The sequence below is a fragment of the Macaca fascicularis genome, chromosome 13, assembly GCF_037993035.2.
Source record: "Macaca fascicularis isolate 582-1 chromosome 13, T2T-MFA8v1.1".
NCBI classification, from domain to species: Eukaryota; Metazoa; Chordata; class Mammalia; order Primates; family Cercopithecidae; genus Macaca; species Macaca fascicularis.
Window position 1 is genome coordinate 91,373,913 of NC_088387.1, and position 13,134 is coordinate 91,387,046.

A 13,134-nucleotide genomic window follows, 5' to 3' on the forward strand; every position below is an offset into this window, starting at 1 on the left:
GAAGGTGTAACAGAATTCACTGGTGAAACTATCTGAGCCTGGGGGTTTCTTCTGGAGAAAGCTTTTGATAGTAAATTCAATTTCTTTACTATATATGGCATTATTCAGATTTTCTGTTTCTTCTGTGTCAACTTTGATAAATTGTATTTTTCAAGAAATTAATCCATTGTATGCAACTTAGCAGATTTGTTGGCTTTGGGTTGTTCATAGTATTCTCTTATTAGCCCTTTAATGTCTATAGGACGTGTGATGATAATCCCTTTATCATATGATAATATGGGCAATTTACATTTTCTCTCTTTCACTCTTGATCAAGTTGACTAGGGGTTTATTAATGTTGTTGATCTTTTCAAAGAAGCAGATTTTTGCTTTGCTCATTTTATCTGTTGTCTGTCTCCTTTTTGATTAATTTCTGCTCTTATCTGTCTTCTGTTTTACTAATTTCTGCTCTTATCTTTCTTGTTTATGTCCTTCTGCTTATGTCAGGTCTTCCTAACTCTCTTATGATATTATCTGACTCATAAATTATTTAAAAGTGTGTTTAATTCCAGATATTTGAGGTTTACCTAAATATTCTATTGTTATTGAATTCCTCCTGTGAATTTTCATGTAGAAGAACAACACATAGTTCAGGGAAAAGAGAGAAACTGGGACAATAAATGCCCTTTTCATGTTTCTGGGCAGATGTAATTTAGGTAATTTATCTGTGTATTCTTACAACTATTTATTTCTGAGAGAGAGAAATACAAGCAGGTTAGGACAAGGTTAGTCAGATAAATAAATAGTAATGAATATCTTTTCATAAAATATTTCATGGTTTAAATCTCCTTCCATATATTTTCTTATTTGATTCTTTAACAAAGTATCATGTGTCCATTTGACAGATGAAGAAACTGAGGTGCTTAGTGTGTACGGGGTAGAATGAGGACTTGAGTCAGGATGTTCTGAAGTCACTTAATTCTTGTGCATCTTTTCCATGAAATATTTATAAAAGTTCTCCAATAAAAGGACTTATTGGTTATATGTGTGAAACACTGGGAGCAAACTTAAGTTTCTTTATCAGAGGGCTTCTTGGAGCTTTTTGTGAATTTCCATAAAGACTGTTCAGTATCAGATATTTTCCAAAATAATTTCACCTCATAATTTGTTATTTGTGGAGGGTTTCATGAAGCAACTGCATCACAGAACACACCCAAGAATAGCTGATATGTAATATTTAATCTGCTGACACTCAGGAGATTTTTTTGAATACCTACTATGTGCAAGGCCTGGCGCTACGTGCTGGCAGATCAAGATACTGCTAAGACATAGTTGTATGGCTCAGCAGTATGTAAGACATATCTCCCATTAAGGAGCCCTCATCATGTTTCCATTAATTCAAATAATGTTTACATACTTATCACTGTTGCTGCTCTGTCATTTGTTCTTGTGTCCACTGGCATCCTCCGTCTATTCTCTGAGAACCTTACCAACATGACCCAATTCCCCTTTGATGTGCACACTCCCTGAAGTATGCAGCCAGGGATAGGAGAGTTGTTGGATCAGGCTGGGGTTAGTCACTGCCTTGGTCTGAATTGTACTGCTCCCCTCCCCCAACAAATTCATATGAAACCCTAACCCCCAACATGATTGTAACTAGAGATAAGGTCTTTAAGAGGCAATTAAGCTTAAAAGAGATCTTAAGAGTGGGGACTAATCTGATAGAACTGTGATCTTATAAGAAGAGGATGAGGAAAAGATCTCTTCCCCACCCTCCACCACATGCTGGCACTCTGATCTCTGACTTCCAGCCTCCATAACTGTGAGAAATAAATCCTGTTGTTAACCCATTATGCCTAGTGTTCCATTATTGGAACACTAAGCATGTGGGAGTTATTTATATCATACTGCTCAAGGTCATTGCCAAGGTCTGATTGCAAAAATTCAAAAAATTGCAACCTCAGGCATAAATGCGGTTAAGCCTCGCAGTCAGTGGTATTTTGCTATGGCAACCTGAGCTCACTAAGTCACCCAACTCAGCAGAGGACACAGGGAAGCTCCTTTCATAGACACCAAGGGGAGCTAAAGAGGCTTTGTAACTCCCAGCTGCAGCTCCTGCTTGCTTCTCTGAAGCAAGCTTCAGATTCATGAAGCTTGATTCATGAGCTTACACAAGCTTCTCATGTGAAGAACTTTATATCAATTATTTTTGTGATGTTTCTAGCTCCTCTTGTGTGACTTTTCTTGCAACACCCAAGAGCTGCCCCAACAGCAAGATAAACTTTGTCTTGAACATCACGTAGGCCTTTCAGCAATCTCTTTTTTCCCCTGAAATTAACAAAGCTGAGTCTTCTTCTGCCTTTAGCTACCCTGCAAAGTGAGACAAATGGGGTAGAGAAGAGAGGAAAGAACCAGAAAGCCCTCCCCAAAAGTGACAGCAGGAAAATCAGGTGATCCTCTTCTGCTGTGCACAAAAGTGAAATGTAGTCAGGTACTGCGGGCCCTTCCTGAGAACATGAGTCTACAGGCTGTTCCCTGGTGAAGCCATGAGCAACTCAGAGAGAAAGAAAACTATGTGTGTGGAGGTGGAACAAGCTTCTGCTGCCTGCTTCTCCCTTCCCCATCAAGAGTCTCCTCCCAGAGCAGCCCACCTCCTCAGCAGCAGACACCCAGCCTGCTGCCTGTCCCCAAGCCTTCCCTTCCCCCAGGCCTGGGCAGCCCATGTAGTGAATACAGAGCAGTAACAGAGCCCAGGGCCCAGGTCTGACTGCACATCCTGGCCCTCACCCTGCAGGCCCCTCTGAGCCTAACCTGTCCTGAGTATGAGCAAGTCGTCGTCTTAGACAGTGTTGGGCCTCTGCACAGTCCTTTCCTGCTCAAAATAGCAATGATCATCATCCTAATAACCACCATGCATTGGCTGCTTTCTACTTACCAGTCACTGTGCTGAGTGTTCTAGAAGCATGGTTTCATCTGAGTCTCACAACAACCCTATAACATGTGTAATAGTATCATCTCCATTTCACAAACGAGGCAAGTGAATCTTAGAATGTGAATTCCTAAAGTGTGGCCAGTCCCCTACCCAATAGTGGACAGTGGCGGCCCCCCAGATGGACTAGGAACTGATCCTCACATGTAAGACCTTTGTATAATTCCAAAGGAGAAATGAAACAAAGTTATTTACAATTTCATTTTATACGCAATTAAGGGCTACTTACAGGCAATCCCATAATTGTATTATTAAAGGTAACTATAATTTGGTTTTCATAAACCAAAATTAGCTCATTGCTAGAGTTTATCACACACTGTAATTCAATATTTTCCTGAGAGGTAGGAGGCTTGGCAATGCTATACAGGTTCCATTGTCCCCGAGCACACACAGAGAACTGGTAGACCCATGATTTTCACAACTCTTCATTATCGAGTGCCATTGCCTTTTGTCTTGAACTGACAATCGATTTCTATCACTGTTTTCTTACTCTGAATGATACTTTGACATTTTAGCTTTATCACTATTTAATTTGTTGTGGGCCCTCTTTTTAACTCTATTGTGAGTGGTGAGACATACTGAATATTTTGTGCCCTTATTCTCCAAAAATTCGATTGAAGAAATGGACATGTGTATTAGGTTAAACTAAATGGAACTGTTTGTATTTAACCATTTCTTATCCTAGGTTAAACCCTATGAAACTGACTATATTCAACCATTTTTGACCTACAAAAATGACAGTTTGTATGGTCCAATCTAATTATTCAAATGTAAATTATTCATATCTTGTTTTTGAGACAGTTGTACACACAATTCTCCTCAAATATGCTTGCACAATGACATTTCACTGGTGATATTCTGTCTATGAATTTGTGCTATCTAAATAACTTGCCACATGGTATTACAAGGTAATTGTAAGAAAATTGCTAAGTTATGTTAAGTTTACATACATTTTTCTAGGATTCAAAATTTTGATTATGAGTTCATATTCTTTCCTTAGAATTTATTCCCTTCCAGTCCTAGCTCCTTCATTATCACCTGCTTCCTTTTCCACTGTGAAGTGAAAATGGGTAGAACACATGGACCTTGGGATTTTTTTGTGCCATCTGCACTGACCCTGGTCAAAGAAGCTTGAAAAGTCCTACTTAAGGACCAGAAAGGTTTTTCAATTCCCATAACTAGGAAGTATGGATTCAGGATTCCCATCCAGGCCAGCCTCACAGATAGAGGACGTGGTACATTTTTGATAAATGGCACCAGTTACATTCCTGTGGCTGCCTGAACAAGAAACCTCAGCCTTCCTTGTCAACTCGAGGAAAGCTAGGATGCTAACATTTATTAAGGGACTACTGCACGCCTGTCACTCTGCTCAGTTAGGTCAAAACTTATTTAATATCATAACAAACCTATGAGATTGATAGCTTCAATCCATACAGGTGGAAAAATGGGTTCACAGGCTTGAATATTCACTCCAAGTTGCAGAAGCGGTATGGAGCTGATGAAAACAGAAAGCAAACTTCAAAACCCATGTGATATTCACTGTACTATCTTTTCTTTGTTTTCTTTTTTCCTTCCCTATCCCCCATATTGAATTCTTCACCTATAAAATTACACCAAATCTGTCCACACTCCACCATCTTCCGTTCTGATGCTCTACCACCGTCTCTCCTGTGGACAAGTGCAGCAGCTCCTGGCTTCCTTCCTGCAACCAGTCCCTGCCCACACCCTCTCTCTGGTCCCCAGATTGCTCCTAGCAGCCCCATTCTATGTACAGATCTGATCATGCCCCACCTCTTCAACAGCTCTGCAGAGCTTATGGGGTATAAAACATTTTCTCACCCAGCTTTCCATCCTACCTTTCTGGCAATCTCTTCCAACACTTCCTACACACCCCCTCTGCCCCCACCCCACTAAACCCTCCAACACCCCGTGACCTTTCCAACGCAACTCGTGGGCCTCTGTGCACTTGCTACTCAGTGAAGCGGTGGGCAATTTTTTTAAACCTATCTGCCAGTTCTTCACCTGGCAGTGCTCAATAAATGGTCATGAGATGTACTAGTACCCCATAGCCTCTTGTGCACGTGAGAGCATACTGGTGAGCTGTTTTGTACAGCAGATTGAAAGGTTAGCTGGGAGTAAGGATGCTTGAATCCTAGTTCAGTCTCACTGACTGTGCCTCCAGGGACAGTGCAGCCTTAGTCTCAGTCCCCTACCTGTAAAGGGTGGTATATCAGAGTGCCCATCTGGTGCTCACATCTGATGGTGCAAAGGACTTGATGGCTTACCCCAAAGGTATCCCTTTTTCTCACCAACAGGAAAGGACCTCGGAAGTCTTCTAAGGAGAGTCATGGCGTATAACCAGGAGTCTTCAGTGGAGACCTCCATCATCAAGTTCAAAGACCAGGACTTTACCACCTTGCGGGATCACTGCCTGAGCGTGGGCCAGACGTTTAAGGATGAGACATTCCCTGCAGCAGATTCTTCCATAGGCCAGAAGCTGCTCCAGGAAAAACGCCTCTCCAATGTGATATGGAAGCGGCCACAGGTGAGTGAGCCCCACAGGAGCATACCAGCCCCAGGGTCCTCGGAGTCACCTGCCATGGCACCTCCAGCCGAAAGGAGGTTGGGCCAAACCAAACCGGAAGGAGAATGAAATTCACCGGGTATCTCTGCTCCAGTGTTGCAGCTACTCAGCGGGATGGGAAGATGCTATAGCAGGAACCAGGAGCCCAGACTCCTGAGTTCTAACCCAGTTCTAACACTAAGTACATCACTAAATTAAAATGCCTCCATTTTTCATCTAAAGATGGGAAACCATGGGTATGAAAATTGTAGTTGTTGGAGTCTCCTCCACCCCATAACTGACCCCATCTATCACTCTGTCACCCTTTCTTCTCCTCAGGTGTCAGTATCTTTATATTCTTTTTCCCTTCCCTGTTAGAATTTGCTCAAAGGGAAGATATCAGGTCAGTCATTTACATTATAGGATGAATTTAAATAATCACCTCCCCTCTCTCTTTTATATTCACATTCTCCATCTTAGAGAGGCTTGACCACCTGCAAGAGAATTTTAGACATCAGCTTTAAAATTAGGGAGATATTGCAGGACAACATTCAGATCTCCCTGACTCCACAACCCCAGCAGATGGCCACTACCTTTACCTTGCAGCCAGGTGAGCCCTCCTGGTTTTTCTAGAACTATCTCAATTTTAGGGCATGACACCTCCACGGAAAATGTCTCAGCTGACTCAACATTCTGATAATCTCATCAGAACTACTGTTGATGCAAAGCACCCGGATAAGGACCACTCTAAGGACCCTCCTGCCCAAACCTCTATTCATGCTTCTGTAGGCTGCCAGCATAACCTAGAATGAGATAAAATAATATAGTGTCTAGTAAGCTAATCATTATAATATCTGCAACCATTATTGAGCACTGATTAAATGCCAAGCACTGTCCAAACACTTCCCATAAAGCCAAGGTAGGTTACAGAGTAAAGTTATTTTCTCATGGTGGCTACTAAGAGGCTATGAGGCTATGAGACAAAAGTATTTGTCTGGTCTGTGGATCTCTAATTCAGTTCTGCACATGGGAAGGAGAACTGAAGACATCAGGCTCTGGGAGGCGACACCTCTTGCCCTACAATGGGACAGATTTGAAGCTTTGGTGAAGGGAAGGGTTAGGGATCAGGTAGGGTTTGGGATGCTGCTTAGAGAAAAGTGCGGTGTTTCAGTGTTCTAGGATCCTCTTATCAGCCATTGGCAGTAAGTCCTCAACAATGACTCTCTTCTTCTAGTCTTTACCTCCTAAGGAGAGATGAAGCAGAGAATTCTATTTAAAGAAGTTCCAAGAGGTCATTTTTTTCCCATTGCTATTTTCAGAAGCTGAGATTATTTTAGAAAGTGGTGGGATTTTTTTCTCACAAGGTGCTGAGCCATAGATGTGAGACCATATTTATAGTGTTGAAGAATTTATAACACTTCTCTTTAGAAAGGATTGAGAGATTCTAATTATCTGATTCTCACAACAATTCAACTTGTGATGTCTTTTGGGGGCAAGGAGAAACTGAGGCAAACGGAAGTGAAATCACTTATAAAGAATAATGCCAGGAACCCAAAATAGAGGCAGCCAGGGGCCGAATCTGCTTTTCCCATTACTACTTTCTTCATCCAAAAGCTTACCTGAGCTCTACTGGGCGGATTGGGGGCACTTTTTCATTCTGGCACTTCTTTTTAAATGTCATATTTCTTTGTCTTTCTTATCACAGTTGGCAAGACTTACGTTTGTATAGTACTTTCCAGAGCTTTCCATGTATCTTCTCATACTTTATCTTCTTCGTTTTCTCCTAACTTTATAGAAAACTGACGTTCAGACAAGTGATGTGACATGCCAAATTTAAATGAAGATTCCTTCCACCTGCTGCGCTTTCCCCCCACTGACTTAAGTGCCTAATAGGGTCTCTGTTAGAATTTGGATGAACAAGTACATGAGTGAATGGATGAATAAAGAACCCTATCTACAGGTGCCTGATGCACGTTTCAAGTTCACATGTGCAAGAAAGAAACCTTGAGTTGACCTATTTTCCAAGTAGGACAGTAAAGGAAAAAGCCAATGTACTCACCCCTTTGACACTGTGATGTCCTTGACCCACAATGTACAGCTGTGACTGCAGAGAGCACTGGAAGAGAAGCCACGCCAGCCTGGCCCATTCCTAATAGTAATGGCCATACCCACAGAGTGCTGACCATATGGCAGGCCTGGCTTTAGGGGCTTTGACTTGTCAATCCTCACAGTAACTCTATGATAAGATACTATTATTAGCCTCATTTTGCAGCTGAGAAGCAGAATCAGAGAGTAGGGGTACCTCTGCCCAAAGTCATATAGTTAGATGATAGTAGAGCTGGAATTTGAACCCAGGAGTCTGGTTTCAAGACCTGAGCTCCTAACACCATGCTAAATGGCCCCTGTAAGTCCTCATCATAAGCTCATGTCCTATTCTGGGTTCCTGCCTGTCACTAGTAATGTTTTTTGCACTAGTAGAATCTTCTACCTCATGTGAGTAAAACAGGAATCAATCCCTCTCTAAAGTTCATCTGTCTATGTTCTGCCCTTTTTTCCCTTTTTAGGGATAAAAATGGCACCTGTACCACATATGATTACTTTAAGGACTAACTGAGTACAATACTTAGAACAGTGTCTAGCACAGTATAAACACTAAGTGCGCACTAGTTATTGTTACTGTGATTAATTTGGGAGAATGTCATAAGGTAGCAGCCTCAGGGCCTATTCCCTGGGATTCTTGGGCTTTCACAGTCCAGCCATCTCAGCTTCAGCCCTTGGCCAGTTTAAGAAACTCTTTCAGGGAAAAATGTGGGTCAGAGGAAACTATGTAGGGGCTGAAGGAAGGTTGGCAGGGAGTGTAGAAAATGCCTTTCTTCTCATGTTCTGCTTTTTTTTTTCTTTTTCTTTTTTTGAGATGGAGTCTTACTCTGTTGCCCAGGCTAGAGTGCAGTGGCACAATCTCGGCTCACTGCAACCTCCACTGCCTGGGTTCAAGTTATTCTCCTGCCTCAGCCTCCTGAGTAGCCAGGATTACAGGCATGAGTCATCATGCCTGGCTAATTTTTGTATTTTAGAAGAGACAGGGTTTCACCATGTTGGTCAGGTTGGTCTCAAACGCCTGACCTCAAGTGATCCACCCACCTCAGCCTCCCAAAGTGCTGGGATTACAGGCATGAGCCACCATACCCGGCCTCATGTTCTGCTTTCTATCACTATTTTTAGAAGGTTGACTCCCAAGCTATAGAACTTGCTGAGTGCCTGACCAGAGGTCTTACCAGTGGCCCTTAAACTACAACTATATAATGGCTGAGGTAGCACCAAGGTATTTTAGGCCCTCTCCACATTCTAAGTTTTTCCAGACAATGAGAAATCTCCTCCTATAGGCAACTGGTAAACCACAAGGGACATCATTCTGTTTTGAGTATTTATCCCAGCTGGGCAGGTTCAACACTAGCCCAAGGGTCAGGGGCATAAGAACCAGGCTTAGCTTTCTATGCCTGGTGCAGAAAAGTTGTTTTGTGTCATACACCTTTCTTTCTCTCTCCTCCCCACCATCGTACCTACCCTTTCCTTCCTCTGGCTCTTGTCCTTTCTTCCTCTAACAATTAACCTAATAATCTCATCCATTTTGCTGCTGAAACTTTTTCTGAAGTAGAAGGAAGCCCTGTTCACATCCTGCTTCATTCTGTTCCCAAGCCCTCCCCGTCCCCCAGTCAGGCTCCACAACAGCCCATGATGGTGCCCTGTGCAAATGGCACTGAGAGGACCCGACTCCTCATCAGTCTCAATGCTTCCTACAGCCCCAGTCTCAGCAAGGGACAGTGCTAAGAAATTACACTTACACATGAGGTATCCACATGATATTTCCCTGAGCTAAATTTGGGACTTAAAGTGGACCCCTTTTAGCAGAATTTTTATTTCATGGATAATTTATCAAGCATGTACATGTGTAAAGTATTATGCTAAGCACTTTACATGCAATATTTCATTTAATTGGCCTCACAGTCCTGTGAGGTAGATAATATTATCATCCTCATTAAATAGATCAGCACCATCCAATAGAACATTCTGTGATAATGGGAATGTTCTTCTTGCACTGTTCAATACAGTAGCCACTAGTCACATGTGGCTATTGAGCACTTGAAATGTGACTGATGCAACTGAGGGATTAAAGGTTTAAGTTTTATTGAATTTAAATTAATTTAAACGTAAGTATCCACATATGGCTTGTGACTACCATATTGGACAGTACACAATGGTAAACAGTAGATCTTCACAACAATAACCAATGTTGTCAGATAAACTGAAATTTCATCTTCGTACCCATTTTATAGTAAAACACACTTTACTTTTCAACTGAAAAATGGGCTGTGTGCCCCAAGCACGTTGCTTAATCGGTGTTCGAAGCTCAGCACAGCCCCATGTGGCTTCCTGCCTGTGGCCATCCTAGAGTGAGGCACTGCCTATCCAGGTGACACCTCTCCTTCCATGCAGCCAGAGCAGTTTCTGAAAGGATCATTCACTAGAAACGATTCACCTTGGGACCAAAATGTGTTCTTCAGGAAAGGAAGGGGTTAAAAAGCAGAGTTGTAAGTGCCGGTTAGGTTATGAAAGCATTCCATAAGGCAATAGGTAACAAAAAATGGCAGAAAGTGACCCTGCCAACAGCCAAGTGTCATTCAGCCAGAGAACTTGGATGCCAATAAATCAAAGTCCTCTAGCAAAACTAGGAAAGGGAGTGATGCTGCCACTTGTCCCAGACTGAACTCTGGCCACCATGTGAAAGAGCCAACTACCAAGAGGCTAAACACAGGGCTCTCTTACCCAAAAGCAGCATGCCATGTGAGGATGTGGAAGTCTTTAGAGAGAATGCAGAAATATGCCGGGTGCTGTCACATTATTTCTTGGCATATTTCTCCATCTACCTCTGGAGATGATTAGGGGAGAGCAGCTGGCTTGGGACCACATCAGAGAGGGTATTTTCTAAGATGCCAGGAGCCCTTGCATTACAAGAGCTCTGACATACCTAATATAACAGAGATTACCCCCAAGCATTGCCTGGAGAAAGGTCTCCACGATCCAGAATTAAGTTCCTAAGATTACTTAGCTTGACTATTGCTGCTGGCTTCTGTATTACTCAGGGCTCTCCAGAGAACAAGAATCATTAATATATATCCTGTTGACATATTTATTGCTAGTAAATATATCAATATATCTTATATAAATATATTCCACTAACATATTGACATATATCCTAATAGATATCCTGTTGATATATTTATAATGAGAGATTTACTAGGAGGGATTGTCTCACATGCTTATAGAGGCTGAGAAGTCCCACGATATGCCACCTGCAATCTGGAGACCCAGGAAAGCCAGTGATGTAGTTAAATCTGAGTGGGAGGCCAGAGAACCAGAGAATGGATGATGTAATTCCCTGCCCAAGGACAGGAAAAGACCAATATCTCAGCTCCAGGAGTCAGGCAGAGAAAGGGCAAATTCTCCCTTTCTTTATCTTTTGTTCTATTTAGGCCCTGAATAGACTGGATGATGCCCATCCACCCTGGGAAGGGAATCTGCTTTGCTAAATCCACCAATTCAAATGTTAATGTCATGTGGAAGCACCCTCATGGACATGCCCAGAAGTAATGTTTAGCCAAGTATCTGGGCGCTCTGTGATCCAGTTAGGATGCTATATAAAATTAACCATCCCAGCTTTCTTCTGTACTAATAACGTTTCATAGCCCTCAAAGCCCAAGTCCATCTCACAGAATCCAAAAACAAAAAGGTTGAGAAGATGCTGACTGCCGGTGTGGTCAGAATGAAGAACAAGACACTATGGAGGCAGACACCTGATTCAGAGCCTGTTTCTTGTGTGACCTGGGACAAATCGCTCAACTTCTCTGAACTTACTCCCTGGCCCTGGCTGAGTCTCAGAATCCCCTGAGAAGCTATGCAAATCCTGAACGCTATCTCTGAATGACCTATGAAATCACAGCAGTGGGAGGTAGGGCACAGCAGTCTCCCTGTCTGTGAAGCTGCTAGGTGATTCACTGGAGACTGCCCATTGCTGCCAGTTCAGGGTGAATCTAATCTAGGTTCTCATCACACTGGCTTCACTGCCCTGATGTGCCTGGCCCATCTGGTAACAGGTGGCCTTCCCAGAGTCAGCACATTTTCAGTTTCCCAGCCATCTTTACCTATTTTCTTAATGGGCCTTGTCTTAGGAAGTCAGCCTGGCAGACTAAAATGCTCCTGGGTATCATTTCTATCCCTTCCTACCGTCTCTCTTTTTGGATTATTGGTCATAGCTCTAAAGTCCAGGGTCCAGGAGGAACAAGCAGCTTAGAAGACAGGAGACATAGAAGCTGCTTTTGTGCCCACCTTTGATGCAAATGATTCATATGTTTTCCCATAAACTTGAAGTTGACTATTGAATTGTGGTTTGAAATCATCACCATCTAATTTTCAACACATTAAAATATCTTTTTGTTCCTAATTAGCTAAAATTTTTGTTTTTAACTTTTATTATTCTAGTAAATCATAAAAACTTGTGTGTTTATCAAATGCCTTCATAGCATTTATTGAAAGGATACAAATTTTTTTCCCTTTGGCCCATGTAAGTGCTACTTCATATTAGTAGATGTCCTGATGTGAAACCATCCTTGCATTCTGCATTTCTACAGCAAATCCTACACAATGATAACAAATTATCCAAAATCAGTCTGGTATGTATGTGAGTTTTCTCTCAGGTTGGGCATCAAGGCTATGCTGGCTTCTTAGATGGTGGCAGGATTCTTTTTTAATTTTTATTTTTACACTGAAACTGTAAATGACACTGGAATTTTCTATTCTCTGAAAGTTTGAGGGAACTCAGAGGAAAAATTGCATGTACCTGTAAGCCTTTACAGGGCATCTGGGCGATACTCTTTGGTAACTTTAAAATACTATCCAAAGGCTGTTAGTCTTTTCAGCTTGTTTACTAACATGAGTCAATTTTAGCCAAGTTTATTTTTTTCAGAAAATCATCGGATTTTTTTAATTGATTGGCATAGAATTCTACATCATTATTTTATATTTCTAAAGCCCAATTTTTAATTCTACTTTTATTTGGGTTTCTCTACCATATTTGCCAAAGGTTGAGTCTATGTAACCCTCCCCCACATATTAGGTTGGTGCAAAAGTAATTGTGGTTTTTGTCATTGAAAGTAATGGCAAAAACCATTATTAACCATTACTTTCAATGGCAAATAATAGAACAATTTATTTATTAATCTTGCTGTTTTTCTGGTTTATAATTCACTAATGTTCTTTTCAGTTCTTCCTCCTATTTTTGTGAGGCTCTTTTTGTCTTTTTCTTCCTAAGATCTACTGCTAAATTCATGTTTTTATTCTATCTTGTTTAATAATGAATGCATCTGAGGCTATGGGTTTGTCTGAGTATAGCCTTTTTAATTTTGCAAATATTTCAAAAGAGGGGGATTAATAATTATTGAACATGTACTATGTCAGACACTGTGCTAAGTATTTCACATCCTTCCTCATTTGTAAACGTAAGGACTGGTCCAGCTTTGCAAGGCTGTTGGGAGCCTACCAGAGAGAA

The 13,134-nt window shown here is 41.7% G+C and overlaps 1 protein-coding gene across 1 annotated transcript in view; it reads left to right on the plus strand.

Moving 5' to 3' along the window:
• Positions 1–13,134, plus strand: part of CAPN13 (calpain 13) — an 85,615-nt gene that overhangs the window by 14,688 nt on the left and 57,793 nt on the right. Inside the window, exon 2 of the mRNA XM_074012044.1 lies at positions 5,284–5,513. Within this exon, the coding sequence (XP_073868145.1) occupies positions 5,316–5,513 (198 nt within the window). The 5' untranslated portion in view covers positions 5,284–5,315. The remainder of the gene's footprint in view (positions 1–5,283; positions 5,514–13,134) is intronic.